The sequence below is a fragment of the Berghia stephanieae genome, chromosome 5 (assembly GCF_034508935.2).
Source record: "Berghia stephanieae isolate SIO BIC M18660-M18661 chromosome 5, UCSD_Bste_1.3, whole genome shotgun sequence".
Lineage (NCBI taxonomy): Eukaryota > Metazoa > Mollusca > Gastropoda > Nudibranchia > Aeolidiidae > Berghia > Berghia stephanieae.
Genome location: NC_088364.1, coordinates 8,273,436 through 8,289,464, shown reverse-complemented (window position 1 = coordinate 8,289,464; position 16,029 = coordinate 8,273,436). Strand labels below are relative to the sequence as shown.

General features: G+C 39.4%; 1 protein-coding gene across 3 annotated transcripts in view; it reads left to right on the top strand.

Annotated features, from left to right (window-relative positions):
- Positions 1-16,029, top strand: part of LOC144972337 (uncharacterized) — a 229,826-nt gene that overhangs the window by 44,401 nt on the left and 169,396 nt on the right. For all 3 annotated transcript variants that reach the window (XM_078913433.1, XM_078913434.1, XM_078913435.1), the window contains exon 2: positions 749-2,444. In XM_078913433.1, the coding sequence (XP_078769559.1) occupies positions 816-2,444 (1,629 nt within the window). In that variant the 5' untranslated portion in view covers positions 749-815. The remainder of the gene's footprint in view (positions 1-748; positions 2,445-16,029) is intronic.

The following is a 16,029-nucleotide window of genomic DNA, read 5'->3' as shown; positions in this document are numbered from 1 at the left end:
CATGCTTTCTGTGTTTGTCTTGGAATGAGATTACTTGTCCTGGCCCTGGTCGGATACCCTGGCTGAAAGGGAAACAGTCAAATGTATAGTTAGTTTTGGGAGATGATATTTTTTTTCCTTGTAAATCATCTCTCTGTTATGAAATGTATTATGTTTTGTTTACAGATTATATATGATTTGTAAACATTTGAGTGTATTCCTCTTAGTGGGCACCAGTGCTTGTGTCTGGATGAGACTTTTAGGTGATCTCAAACTAAGTACTTTGATAGTGTGCTCTTGGAATCTACATCTGTTTCCTATTTGAACCAATTCCCCTTTGTCTTACCATTTCTTGGGTGCTTTAATTGTAATTCTAGAACTTTTTACTATCCCATTTTCTTCCTTTTTACTGGCACTGATATGACCTTAATGTGTTGCAAGCGCCGTCCTGAACGGTTCATAGTTAAGTCCTTGGAAAAGGCTCTTTACTCACATTCTCTCACCGTACTCAGATGTAAAACGAGTATGGCCGTTAACAGCGTAGTCACCGGAGGAAAATAAAAATATAACATCGCCTAACATGCGCCCTGTCTCGTCCTACATGTTTAGTGTATGTTTGGCTGGGAGGATCCCTTGTAAAACGCTTTGAGCACGTTTAGTGGATATTGCGCTATATAAATGCTCTAAGCTCTATGTGGCACAAATATATTAAAATGGTTTATATACAAAATTGATCTAACAACCGTTTCTGTTTTATTGTCTTCTTCAGGTATTAGGAATTAAAAAGTCTCCAATCATCCCTCGACAGTTTCAATGCCGACAAGTAGTGAATTCCAATGGCTATCATTGTGTTTTGGAGAGTGAAAACCCCATTGTGGATTCCAATACTTCTTGCTATGGTTTCCTTGTCTCATCACGAATACTATGTGACTTCTGAAAAAACAAGGACCCCCACGTCATTTGACACGGACGAGGTGGAGATTAGCACCAGGTCAACTACCACGCGATCACACTTGAACGATCAAGTTCTTAATTACCCGGAAATGAAAACGTCTTCGGAAAGCGGTGAAACGTCGATATTATCAAATGACGTGCGCGAGGACGTCAAGATTAACATTGCAACGGATAAAACCAAACAATTAAACTCAAAATGGACGTCAAGCAATTACCGAGATGTTTACAAAACAGCACATTTATATAATCAGGAATCTGAGGAAAGTAATTTTGAGTTAATCTCAAATCAAAACAAACAAAATTCATATTCACATCAAAACAGAAACATGGAAACTAATGGACGAATGAATCACAAATTGAATAAACCCTTGCCAGATTCTCCCCTTTCCACTTCACAACAACCACCTCCTCCACCCTCTACATCAACAACGTCAAACAAATCATCAAAAGCAGACACACCTCCATCTAAATCAACTCCCAATCTATATTCCATAAAAGGCCATCACAACGATCCACCCCCGTCCCAGGCGGGGACTCCAATTACACCGCCTGTATACCCAAATAAAGCAACGAAATTCCCTGGAGCACCGTATCAACCCATCTATCCTTCCCCTCACGACCTCGATAGGGGTTGGAGGCCAATTCAACATGGCGGCGAGAGTGGATCTAATAAGGAAATGAACGCTATCCATGCGATGTCAGATAATACAACAAAGAGGGAGAGTGAATTCCAATCCGATACATCTTTATCGCTTCCTACAACAATTGACATTGACGAGACTAGGGATCATAATGATGAAAATTACATTAGTTCTTCTACTAGTCGTATAAGGAGGACGATCTCGGGTCGTTTGCAAACACGGAATGGCGAGATGGCGAACGCGATTAGCGAGAACAAACGACCTGTGAATCATAAAACATTGAAGACCATGGGGAACAAAAACACGGGAGAAAGGCAGTTTTCGAATGCAGGGTCCTACAGAGAAACGATGATGCGTAACTATGTGAATCATGTTAATCATGATCAAGATAATGACGGTAATAAAAGTAATCAAAATGCCAACAACCTTGATACGGTTTCTGGAAATTTCTCATCGCAAGTTATAAGCAGGTCAAGTTCTTTTTCAATTCCTTCGTCCGATTTTGACCCTAAAACATCCAGATTGCATTCGAGTAAAAATAGGACTATGCCATCGCATAGCGGCAGCGATTACTTCGAAAATGATAATTTTCTTAATGGTCGATGGCATCCTTCTTCTTCTTCAAATCAAAACGATAACAACCATCATCATAATCACCCCCATAACTATCATTATCGCCATTATCATCATCGTCATCGTCGCCGCCACCGTCGTCAATTGCAAACTGGCTCGAGGAGCAGACGACCACCTCGTCCAGGTCAAAGGTCAAGGACACGCACGAGTCCGTTTGGCCGGAAGTTTGGATCTAGACTCGGGCGCCCGACTACAAATATCAGGCGTGGACGGAATAATATAACAGCAACAGGGGAGGTAAGTAATATTAATATTATTATTATTGATTTATTAAGTGGTTTTAACTCGCTCAATCCTTTTCAAAATTGAAAAAAATGTATTAAAAATGAGCAAGTACATAGACAGTTTTATTCAACTACCATTAACACGGAAAAACTAAAAACATTAGCTTTGATACTACGCCTATAATTTGTCTCAGACAAATGTAATAAATCGGCATGGGGTAAAAGTATTCTGGGTAAACTACGGATATAGTCGGTGTTAAGCCCTCCATAGACGCCGACATCCGCTGGGAGCGGGACGGATGACCTATCGCTGTGACCCGATCCCTGCGTTTATCGCAGATGATTTTTGCCCACATACGGGCAGATATTTTTTTGAGCGATCGGCGATAGGGGGCGTGGCAGTATAAAAAAGTGGACAATTTTTTTCGGATTTTCGCTGTTTTCACGTCGGATTCGTGATCAGCGTCAAATTTACAATAGGTTTGATACTAAGAACTGTGTGTTTACTCCAAAAATTGGTGAAATTAGAAATAAATTTTAATTAATAGTGAGGCTATGTGGCCGACAGAACCGATCCCAGTTACTGTCTGTTATTCTATCTTTCGTCTTGCGCACAATAGTGATTACTTCTCACTAAATTATATCAATTAGACTGTTGAAGGAACGAAATTGACATCATTCCACTCTTGTTATTGTATTAAGGCAGTCATTTTGGTAATTAGTTCTCACTAAATTATATCAATCCGACTTTTAACGTTCAAGGTTACTCGTTGTTTTGTATGACGGTACGTTATTTCCGACTGGTGGATGTTGTGAGCATTTTACCTAAACTCATAGCATCAATAACCGTCCAAGATATTCGCATCATATGTAGCAATAGCTATAATAATCTAACATGTTGAGAGAGAGAGAGAGAGAGAGAGAGAGAGAGAGAGAGAGAGAGAGAGAGAGAGAGAGAGAGAGAGAGAGAGAGAGAGAGAGAGAGAGAGAGAGAGAGAGAAAATTTACTTGCGCTATATATACCGCTATATTCAATAAAGGTGCTCAAATCACTTTATAAGGGTCTTTGGCCAACATAAAAACATGTTAGACGAGACATGACTGTTAAGCGATATTGCAATTGTTTCCCGACAGAGACGACGCTGTAAACAGCGAGGTACTCATTTTAATAGTGAACAAGGTGTGAGAATGCGAGTAAAGAGCCTTTTCCAAGGACTCAATTATGCGCCACTCAGAGCGGGACTCGAATCCAGTACCGTCCGATCCAAAGCCGCACAAAAAGTGATGAGAGAATAGATTCATATGTATTGAAGGAGGAGAGAGCGGATGGAGTGAGTAAAGTTCTTGGATATTTATAAAAGGAACCAAATTGATGTCACTCATCTCATTGTTATTGTTTTTAGACACCCATTTTTATGATTAGTTCTCATTAAAATATATCAGACTATAACGTTCAAGGTTCCATGTAGATCTTTGGGGTGGAGTGATATTTCTGGCTGGCGGACTTTGTGAGTATTTTAATTTAACACAGAGCATCAATAGAAGGAATGAATTTGACGTTAGTCAACCCGTTGTTATTGCTTTTAGACAGCATTTTATAATTAACTTATCACTAAGTTATATCAATCAGGCAATGAACGTTCGCGTTTGCAGTTTTGTGTGTTATTAATTCAGAAAAGTGAGTGGAGCAGGCACTTATGTTGGTAACAACAAGATATGAAGTGAGTAGAAAAGTGCCAGAAGACAATAGAGAATAAAAATTTTTTTCGCGGTGGTGGTGGGGTTTGAACCTGCGACCTTATTGGTACGACAACTCCGCCTGGCAGGTGAGAGCGTGACTCTACCGTGTGAGCTATCCACGAACACAAAAATATTCGTTTCAAACCCAAAGTCATTTCTAGATCCCTCTCTCACCCACTTCTTGAGATCGCCGATTCGTTCACCACCATCGCGAAATAATTTTGACCAGCAGTTAAGCTTAATAGCCAATATTCTCATCACAAACATATAACATAGAAACGATTGAGACATGGAGTGTGCTCCGGTGTATGGGGTGAATTTTTAATTCAGAAAAGTGAGTGGAGCAGGCACTTATGTTGGTAACAACAAGATATGAAGTGAGTAGAAAAGTGCCAGAAGACAATAGAGAATAAAAATTTTTTTCGCGGTGGTGGTGGGGTTTGAACCTGCGACCTTATTGGTACGACAACTCCGCCTGGCAGGTGAGAGCGTGGCTCTACCGTGTGAGCTATCCACGAACACAAAAATATTCGTTTCAAACCCAAAGTCATTTCTAGATCCCTCTCTCACCCACTTCTTGAGATCGCCGATTCGTTCACCACCATCGCGAAATAATTTTGACCAGCAGTTAAGCTTAATAGCCAATATTCTCATCACAAACATATAACATAGAAACGATTGAGACATGGAGTGTGCTCCGGTGTATGGGGTGAATTTTAATTCAGAAAAGTGAGTGGAGCAGGCACTTATGTTGGTAACAACAAGATATGAAGTGAGTAGAAAAGTGCCAGAAGACAATAGAGAATAAAAATTTTTTTCGCGGTGGTGGTGGGGTTTGAACCTGCGACCTTATTGGTATGACAACTCCGCCTGGCAGGTGAGAGCGTGACTCTACCGTGTGAGCTATCCACGAACACAAAAATATTCGTTTCAAACCCAAAGTCATTTCTAGATCCCTCTCTCACCCACTTCTTGAGATCGCCGATTCGTTCACCACCATCGCGAAATAATTTTGACCAGCAGTTAAGCTTAATAGCCAATATTCTCATCACAAACATATAACATAGAAACGATTGAGACATGGAGTGTGCTCCGGTGTATGGGGTGAATTTTTAATTCAGAAAAGTGAGTGGAGCAGGCACTTATGTTGGTAACAACAAGATATGAAGTGAGTAGAAAAGTGCCAGAAGACAATAGAGAATAAAAATTTTTTTCGCGGTGGTGGTGGGGTTTGAACCTGCGACCTTATTGGTACGACAACTCCGCCTGGCAGGTGAGAGCGTGGCTCTACCGTGTGAGCTATCCACGAACACAAAAATATTCGTTTCAAACCCAAAGTCATTTCTAGATCCCTCTCTCACCCACTTCTTGAGATCGCCGATTCGTTCACCACCATCGCGAAATAATTTTGACCAGCAGTTAAGCTTAATAGCCAATATTCTCATCACAAACATATAACATAGAAACGATTGAGACATGGAGTGTGCTCCGGTGTATGGGGTGAATTTTTAATTCAGAAAAGTGAGTGGAGCAGGCACTTATGTTGGTAACAACAAGATATGAAGTGAGTAGAAAAGTGCCAGAAGACAATAGAGAATAAAAAAAAAATTTTTTATTCTCTATTGTCTTCTGGCACTTTTCTACTCACTTCATATCTTGTTGTTACCAACATAAGTGCCTGCTCCACTCACTTTTCTGAATTAAAAATTCACCCCATACACCGGAGCACACTCCATGTCTCAATCGTTTCTATGTTATATGTTTGTGATGAGAATATTGGCTATTAAGCTTAACTGCTGGTCAAAATTATTTCGCGATGGTGGTGAACGAATCGGCGATCTCAAGAAGTGGGTGAGAGAGGGATCTAGAAATGACTTTGGGTTTGAAACGAATATTTTTGTGTTCGTGGATAGCTCACACGGTAGAGCCACGCTCTCACCTGCCAGGCGGAGTTGTCGTACCAATAAGGTCGCAGGTTCAAACCCCACCACCACCGCGAAAAAAAAAAAAAAAAAAAAAAAAAAAAAAAAAAAAAAATTATTCTCTATTGTCTTCTGGCACTTTTCTACTCACTTCATATCCAGTTTTGTGTGTTAATATGTTATACCCCGATGGAGATGTCGTGAGTATTTTTCCAATACGCATAACATCCATACATTCACAATCCGATTTAAGTTTAAAAGCAACGTAGACCACGGAAATTTTTCCATTTTGTGGACAATAAAAATTTGTTATTTATCGTCATTATTATTATTATTATTATTATTATTATTATTATTATTATTATTATTATTATTATTATTATTATTATTATTATTATTATTATTATTATTATTATTTATTATTATTATTATTATTATTTATAAAACAAATCGACAGTGTTCCCGTGGCAGGTTAAACGGGTACTCCTCGGGACTACTCGCATTCGCATCCCCCCCCCCCCCCCCAACCACCACCGCCACCCCACACACGCACACAGCTCTTTTTTTTTTTTAAGGGGGGAGTTGGGGGGGGGGGGCGAGTTGTTTGTAGATTATAATTCAGGGTTACAATGCCCACCCCTGTCATCTGCCAATCCCAAATGTCTGTGTCAAGGTCGACCGTCATGTCGCGACAACGGGTGAGGAGGAAAAAAAAAAAAAAAAAGAACTGGCATATTATTATATCATTACATTGAAAATCATGAAAACTATTTTTTATTTTGTATGAACGAAACTTTTGCCATCTACCTCTTCCTGGCGCAACATTTATAAAAAATATTATTTAAAAAATAATAACACAGCATTTATTTGGCGCAATATCCACGTGCTCAAATCGCTTTACAAGGGGTCCCAATGCAACAGCAATATTAAACTTGAAAGACAAGACATGACGCCTGTCAGGCGATGGGACATTTTTTTCCCAACAAAGACAACGAACGGTTATGTACTCATTTCACACCTGAGTACGGTGAGAGAATGTGAGTTAAGAGCATTTTCCAAGGACTCAACTCTGCACCACTCAGAGCGGGTCTCGAAACCTGAACCTTCCGATCCGAAAGCGAGAGTCTTACCACTTGATCCATCACAAAACAGGGAGGGGCCCTGTTCTGTCGGCCAAATAGCCTCAATATTAATTAAAATTTATTTCTAATTTCATCAATTTTTGGAGTAAAAACATAGTTCTTGGTATCAAACCTATTGTAAATTCGACGCTGATCATGAATCTGACGTCAAAACAGCGAAAATCCGAAAAAAATTGTCCAATTTTTTATACTGCCACGCCCCCGATCGCCGATCGCCTCGAAAAATATTAAGCAAAGCGGGCTTTGCGAGCGATGGACCGTACTTAGGTTTATCGGCCAGGTATTTGGCCACACACATTGCGTTTTCACCCCGGTTTGCCTGATCGTGGTTCGGACGCCTATCAAAACCGTGCGTGTATGGAGCCTTTTAGGGTTGAGTGGGTTAAGCGTAGACCTAACCGACCCTTTTCCACCATGGCAGTGTTGACATCCCTGCAGTACTCTGGAAAAAAAACCCCATATTTTAAAATTTGGTCAGAGAACTCGTCCTTCAAATATCGAGCGATTTAAATAACTTGTCAAAAAAAAAAAAAAAGAAAACTAAAAAAAAAAACCCCCAAAAAACACCAAAAAACAAAAAACAAAACAAAACAAACCCTCTCAAACCTGAGACTTCGCGAAGTCGTCATTATTATCTGATCTCACCTCAGCCTCCTTATCGCTTTGATCGTAGAGGAGACATGAGAGCTGATCCTGTACTGCAGCTGTTTGAATCCTTTCATCTTGAGCTTCTTTGGGGTTTATAGATTAATGTCCACGTAACATGTAGGACGAGACATGACGTCTATCAGGTGATAATACAGTTTTATTTTCCGACATAGACAGCGCTGTCTACAACACTCATTTTAACCCGAGTAAGGTACTCATTTTAACCTGAGTACGATTAGAGAATGGGACTAAATAGTCTTTTTCAATGACTCAACTATTCGCCGTTCACAGCGGGACTCGAACCCAGGACCTTCTGATACGAAGGCGAGTGGTGTTACTGCAAGACCGCATTGCCACATTTGGCGCCATTCATCTGCATTGCGGATGGGAGTGGGAATGTCCATTCTTGTAAATTGTTACTATTCGTTTAAGCCGGGTTTTGCAGTTATGGGAATCCCGACTTCGTGGGTTTTGGTTTGCCTGTCCTGGCAAATAGATGGACTAAGTGAGTGGTCAACATAGAATTGTTGTTGGACAAATACGGGGTTTCTTGGATACGTAAATCAATCAATTCTTCAATAAATTAAGAAAATAATACTGGCGGTGATGGTGATGGCGATGGCGATGGCGGTGGTGGTGATTATGGTGGTGATGGTGATGATAATGATGATGGTGGTGGTGATTATGGTGGTGGTGGTGATGATAATGATGATGGTGGTGGTGATTATGGTGGTGGTGGTGATGATAATGATGATGGTGGTGATGATGATGATGGTGGTGGTGGTGATGATAATGATGATGGTGGTGGTGATGATGATGATGGTGGTGGTGGTGATGATGATGATGATGGTGGTAGTGATTATGGTGGTGATGGTGATGATAATGATGATGGTGGTGGTGATTATGGTGGTGGTGGTGATGATGATGGTGGTGATGATGATGATGATGGTGGTGGTGGTGGTGATGGTGGTGGTGGTGGTGGTGATGGTGATGATAGTGGTGGTGGTGGTGGTGATGGTGATGATGATGATGATGATGATGATGATGATGATGATGATGATGATGATGATGATGATGACGATGATGATGATGACGATGGGAGCATCACCCTTGAATCATATACCTATGATGTTCGCATGGGTGTACGATCCGATAGTGATGTCGTTTCTTCTTCTCTTTACTAGCCTATCCTGCTTCTTTGGTTTGTGATTGTATTTTTGACAGGGGATATTTTTTTTTCTGTAAATCTTCTGCCTGTTTGTTCTTGGTTATTTATAATTTAGCTTATGATATCTTTCGGTTATGATTTTGATTGACATTTGTACTATTTTTGTTAGATTGCTTGTTTTTTTGTTTCAGCGGTCTCTCATATAACCTCAATTGTGTTGGAAGAGACCTAAAGCAACAAACAACAAACAAAAAATTTTCTTCCTTTTTACTGGCGCTGATATAACCTAACTGTGTTGCAAGCGCCGTAAAACCCTTAAAAACAAAACATAAAAACAAACGATGACGATGTTGATAATGATGATGATGATAATAGAAGCAATAATGATAAAAGTAGAAGTAATAAAAAAGTACTTGAAATCATAATAAAAATGAAAGCAGTGGTAGTAGTGAGGCGAATGTGCTATTAATTAATCAAGTTATATCTAGACCTCCCCCAATCTCCTCCCCCCCCCCCATTCTCTTCGCCTCCCCCCCCCCCTTTCCCAAACAGGTGAATAATGATTTTTATATCTGTCGTTTTATTATCTTTAGATAGAGATAATTAGAATATTTTTAGAACATAACAAGTCACCGAGAACAACTGGGTGGAATTATATGAGTGTTTAGAGGGATTAGACAACCCCCCCCCCCCAAAAAAAAAAACAAAAAAAAAAACAAAAAAAAAAAAAAAAAAAAAAACAAAAACAAAACAAAACAAAACAAAAAAAACCCCAAAAAAACAAGACCAAAAACAATACAAAACAAACAAAAAAAAAAACAAAAACAAAGACAAAAACAGACAAACAAAAAAAAACAACAAAAAAACAACAAAAAACAAACCAAAATAACCCAAACAAAACCAAAAAAAAAAAAAAACAAAACATCAAAGCAAACAAAACAAAAAAAATAATAAAACCCAACAAAACTCAAACGTGTTTAAGCCATAACGCAATGTTCTCATTTTTACGATCGCGACGGCATTGAACAGTCAGTCAGTCAGTCATCCAGGTGCTAGCGAGGTAGCTAATAGGTCATAAATATAGACTTAACGAGAAAGCTAAACACCACATTATCCAGGGGTGAACGAGTACCAAAAAACAAAATGTAAAAAAACCTTAACAAAGAACAAAAAAAGACCATCAAACAAACAAAAGGAAAAAAAAAAGAAAAACAAAAAACACAAACAAAAGAGAGTACTGAATGTCCACCCCCGCCCCCCCCCCCCCTCTTTCCTCATCAAATAATCAAAACATGAACCATCCCCATACAAACGGCTTCCCGTTATTCTTATATTATACACTTCCAACTGATTCACATTGCATAATTTAAATTCCACCGTAAAAAAATCGGAAATGTCAAATTTGAAATTTCCGTCACCTTAACCCCCCCCCCCCCCCCCCCCCCATAAACTCCACGAATTACCTCCTTAGAAACATCACAAATTAAAACAACTGTCATCGTTCTGACTAAATAATATTAGAATAGGATTCAGTAGTCTGATGTCACGCCGCCCGGCAACGGTGGCCATCTTGGTTCTAAACAAAGAAAATCATTACTTTTTATTCTTCATCCTGGCTAGAACTTTTCATATGCCTTGCGATCAGAATGTGTAAAAGTCAAAACATGATCAAATTTATGTTTTTTTTCCCTCTGGACACGCTTTTATGCTCGCCGGAGAAATATTTCATACGGGCGTCCGCCATTGTTCCGATGGTTTAGAGCCAGTGTTGCTAAGTTACCATGCGTCATTAGGAAGGAAGTGACGTCACAACTGTTGAAGAGTATTTCATCATCGAAATCAGTGGTATGTTCTCAAACTGTTCCGAAAATAAATTTCAATCAGCGTTCTCCTAGCCCTATAGCCTTTTGGACCATCTTGCGATCCCCCTTTTAAACTTTCGATAGAAAGAAACACAAAAGATACTAAAATGATTTTTTAAAATGACAGGGTGAAGCCTTTAGAACAAAACAAAATGTCCTGGTGTTCTTTTTTGTGGGTTTTTTTTTTGTTTGGTAAAGGTAGCTGACAAGATAAATGTTATCATTTTCTTCTCATTCATCTGTTAACAATTTTATCCGAGAACTCCTTTTGTAAACATTTCTCTAATTATTTAATACTAGTGTTATAATTATTATCTCATCACCTGTTTACAATAACTTCAAACAAGCGGCGACGGAGACCTTAAAGAAGTCCCAGGTTTGAGTGTTTTGTCAAGACGCTGGTAATTTTAATGCCTCGATATTTATTGGGGGAGGAATGGTCGGGCCAGAATTTTAAATACAAGTTTTCTTTTAGTATTTTTATTTATTTATTTTTTTTTTTACAGTGCGGCACAATAGAAGATGTGAACTTCTCCTCATCAACAATAGGAAAATCGCCATATTACTTACGATACAACCAACAAATTTCTCAAATTTCATTCTCATTTCATTGTAGAGCTCATTTTGGTGAACAAGATTATGTATAGATAGTTCAAAGATGATGTCACTCAGGTCTTTGTTGATGTTTTTTGCCATCCGCGTTTATGAGTAATTCTCACTGAACTGTATTAACCCGACCATCAACGTTCATGGATACACACAGTTTTGTGTGCTGGTCCGTTATACTTCCGGATGGCAATGTTATGAGCTTCTTAGCCAAGCGCATTCTATCTATAGAATGCATTTGTTATTTTTCTGTTTGAGTGACAAAAATCTACTTTAGTGTTGGATGGGTGTGTGATGTTTTAGAGGGAATTTTTCTGAAAATGGCTGGAAAAGAGAGAGAGAGAGAGAGAGAGAGAGAGAGAGAGAGAGGGAGAGAGAGAGAGAGAGAGAGAGAGAGAGAGAGTCAACGCGGTTATGTGGTCTTGTGGTATGACACTCGCTTTCGGATCGGTGGGTTTGAGGTTTGAATCCTACTTTAAGCTGCGCATAGTTGAGTCCTTGGAAAACAAAGGTTCTTTTTCACATTCTCTCACTGTACTTAGGTGTAAAATGATGCTAACAGGGTTTTTTCTGTCGGAAAAAATGTAATATTGCTTTACAGGCGTGATGCCGACGTTCTATATGTTACGTGTTGCTATTGCCTTGAGATCCCTTGTAAAGCGCTTTGAGCACTTTTAGTGGAATTATAGCTATAAAATAAATAGATAAATAAATAAAATTCCCTTTATTCATCCCATAGGGGAAATTTGTCTTTAGGGTCTATTCCAAGGGAAGACTGGAATAACCCAGGCGTCAGCCGTAGTGCAGCGCCGCAAACTGAGCTAAGGTGAGGTGACTTGCTCAAGGCCACTAAGCGCAGCGGGTTTTCGAAATCGGTACGTTTCGGGTGCGAAGCAAAGACCGTATCACTGTGCCATGCTACCCTCATATAATTGTTCCAGATTATAGCTTAACCCTCTCCTTACCAACTATAGGAAAATCATCACATTCGTTACGATACCTGGGTGGGGTTCCTAACCTCCCATAGTGGGCAGGGGGTTAAATACTGTTTCTTCTATCCTCTAATATCTGTTTTCCAATTGCTTTCTGTCTTTGTCTTGGAATGAGATTATTTGGTTTTGTCCTGGTCCTGGCCAGATGCCCTGTCTGAGAGGGAAACAGTCGAATGTATAGTTAGTTTTGGGAGATGATATTTTTTTTCATTGTAAATCATCTCTCTGTTATGCACTGTATTATGCTTTCTTTATATTATATATGATTTGTAAACCATTTGAGTGTGTCCCTCTTAGCGGGGACCTGTGCTTGTGTCTGGATGAGACTTTTAGGTGATCTCAAACTAAGTACTTTGATAGAGTGATTTTGGAATCTACACCTGTTTCTTATTTGAACCAATTCCCCTTTGTCTTCCCTTTTCTTGGATACTTTATTATAATTCTAGAACTTTTTACCATCCCATTTTCTTTCTTTTTACTGGCGCTGATATGACCTTAATGTGTTGCAAGCGCCGTAAGACCCTTTAAAACATTAAAAAAAAAAAACGTTACGATACAACCAACATTTTCTTATTCAAATTTCTTTTGTACATCATAAAATTTAAAGAAAACGAACAGTGTGTTGTAGAGCAGGTTTTGCTACAGAAATTATGTATGGCAAGAACTTACTGCTATTGTGTTTGAGTGATAAAAAATATATTTTGTGTTAGTTGGGTGTGAAGTTTTGGGGAAAATCCTGAAAATGGCTGGTAAGGGGAGAGATAACTTAACTCACTCAACCCTAACAACGAATATATCCGTAGTATACCCGGGGTTACTTTTACCCCATGCCTATTTATTACATTTTTATGAGACAAATCATAGGCGTAGTATCAAAGCTAATGTTCTTAATTTTTACATGTTAAAAGTAGTTGAAAAAAACTATATATGTACATGCTCATTTTTAATACATATTTTTCCCATGTTGAAAAGTAGCAAAAATCTCTAGGATTGAGTGAGTTACAATGTTTATAAAATCCCCCTCTGATTATTTCAAACTCACCAGCTGTTAAGGTTTTCGTCAGGATAGTTATCCCCCAAATGTTTACAATGGGCACGAGCTGTGGCATCCCATGATGCAATGTTGACAGATGCCTGTTTCCACCTGCTCTATAACCTTAACCCACTCAACCCTAACACCGACTATATCCTTAGTATACACCCAGGGTTACTTTGACTCCATTCGTATTTATCACAATTTTTCTGAGACAGATTATTAGACGTAGTATAGATAGTTCGAAGATGACGTCACTCAGGTCTTTGTTATTGTTTTTTGCCATCCGCGTTTACGAGTAATGCTCACTGAACTGTATTAACCCGACTATAAACAAACGTTCATGGATACACACAGTTTTGTGTTTAGATCCGTTATACTTCCGGATGGCAATGTTATGAGCTTCTTAGCCAAGCGCATACTATCTATAAAAGCTAATTTTTAAAAAGTTTTTACATGTTAATGGTGGTTGAATAAAACTATCTATCTATGCACATGCTAATTTTTCAATACATTTTTCCAGAGTTGTAAAGTAGCAAAAATTCTCTAGGGTTGAGTGAGTTAATCCAATCAAACTCGGGTTTACAAATAAACTCGACATGATTGATACACGTCGAAGTCGCTGCGAGCAGTTGTTGTTGTTGTGGTTTTATTTTTTCTCTAACTCTAGTTATCTGTCGTGCTTATTTTGTTTTGTTTGTTTAAGGGTTTTACGGCGCTTGCAACACACTAAGGTCATATTAGCGCCAGTAGAGAGAGAGAGAGAGAGAGAGAGAGAGAGAGAGAGAGAGAGAGAGAGAGAGAGAGAGAGAAAGAGAGAGATAGATAGAGAGATAAAGAGAAAAAGGGAGGGGGCGAGAGGGAGAAAGAAGGTGAGAGAGAGAATGAGAGATAGAGGGAGATAGAGAGAGAAATAGAGAGATAGAGATAGATAGAGAGATAGATAGATAGATAGATAGATAGAGACAGAGAGAGAGAAAGAAAGAGAGAGAAAGAGAGAGAGAGAGAGAGAGAGAGAGAGAGAGAGAGAGAGAGAGAGAGAGAGAAGAGGTCCTTTAGATCCATTAGGTCCATGGAACCGGAGTTTGTTTTTAAGGGTTTTACGGCGCTTGCAATACGTCAGTAAAAAGGAAGAAAATGGGATAGTAAACAGTTCTAGAATTACAATTAAAGCATCCAAAAAAAAAAAAGGAAGACAAAGAGGATTTAATTCAAATAGGAAACAGATGTAGATTCCAAGAGCATACTATCAGTGTATCAGATCACCTAAATGTCTCGTCCAGACACGAGCACATGTCCCTACTAAGAGGAATACACTCAAGTGTTTACAAATCATATACAATATGTGAAACAAAATAATACAGTACATAACAGAGATGATTTACAAGACAAACAATATCATCTCCCAAATCTATACAATCGACTGTTTCCCTCCCAGCCGGGTATCCGGCCAAGGCAGGACAAAACCAACTAATCTCATTCCAAGACAAAGACAGAAAGCAAGTTGGAAAACAGATACAGGGGGATAGAAAACACAGTAAGTGATCTCCTTGCCTACTATGGGAGGTCAGGAGCCCCACCCACTATGGGAGGTCGTAAGTTCACCCAATTGGGAGGTCAGGAACCCCACCCACTATGGGAGGTCAGGAACTCCACCCACTATGGGAGGTCTGGAACTCCATCCACTATGGAAGGTCAGGAACTCCACCCACTATGGGAGGTCAAGAACCCCAGGCACTATTGGAGGTCAGTTTCCTCACCCACTATGCCACTCTGGGAGGTCAGGACCTCCATCCAGTCTGTCGTACCTACGAGCAAGACACAATAATATGAAAACGAAGCTCTCCCTCCAAAACCTTTTCATGCCGGGACCGTTGAGATGATGAAAATTGAATCTATAGCCAGAAATATGAGACGTAATGTTATATGTCAACAGATTGTTATGCGGCTATTTGGACCTGTAGTATGACACTCGCTTTTGGATGGGAAGGTCCTGGGTTCGAGCCTCGCTCGGCGCGTAGCTGAGTCCTTGAAAAAGGCTATTTACTCACATTCCCTCACCGTGCCCATGTGTAAAATGAGTACCTGGCCGATAACAGCGTTGTCCGAATAATTAAGTATTTTATCGCCTAGCAGGCGTCATATCCTGTCTTATGTTATGTTAAATGTTGCTGTTGGCCAGGAACCCCTTGTAAATCACTTTGAGTATGTTAAGTGGATATTGCTCTGTATAAAAGCTCAATTTTAATTTTTTTAACCCTCTCATGACGGGTCTGTTGAGATGATGAGAATGGAATCTTTAGCCAGAAATATGAGACAAACTTAAATGTCAACAGATTGTTGTGTTAACGAGTAAACAAATTTCGTGCTCCGGATAAAACACGTATTTCAAAATTTGGCCAGAAAACTCGTCCCATGTCAAATATCGATCGATTTAAATGACCCTCATCTTGGTCAAAAACTCTCAAATTTGAGACTTCAAAGC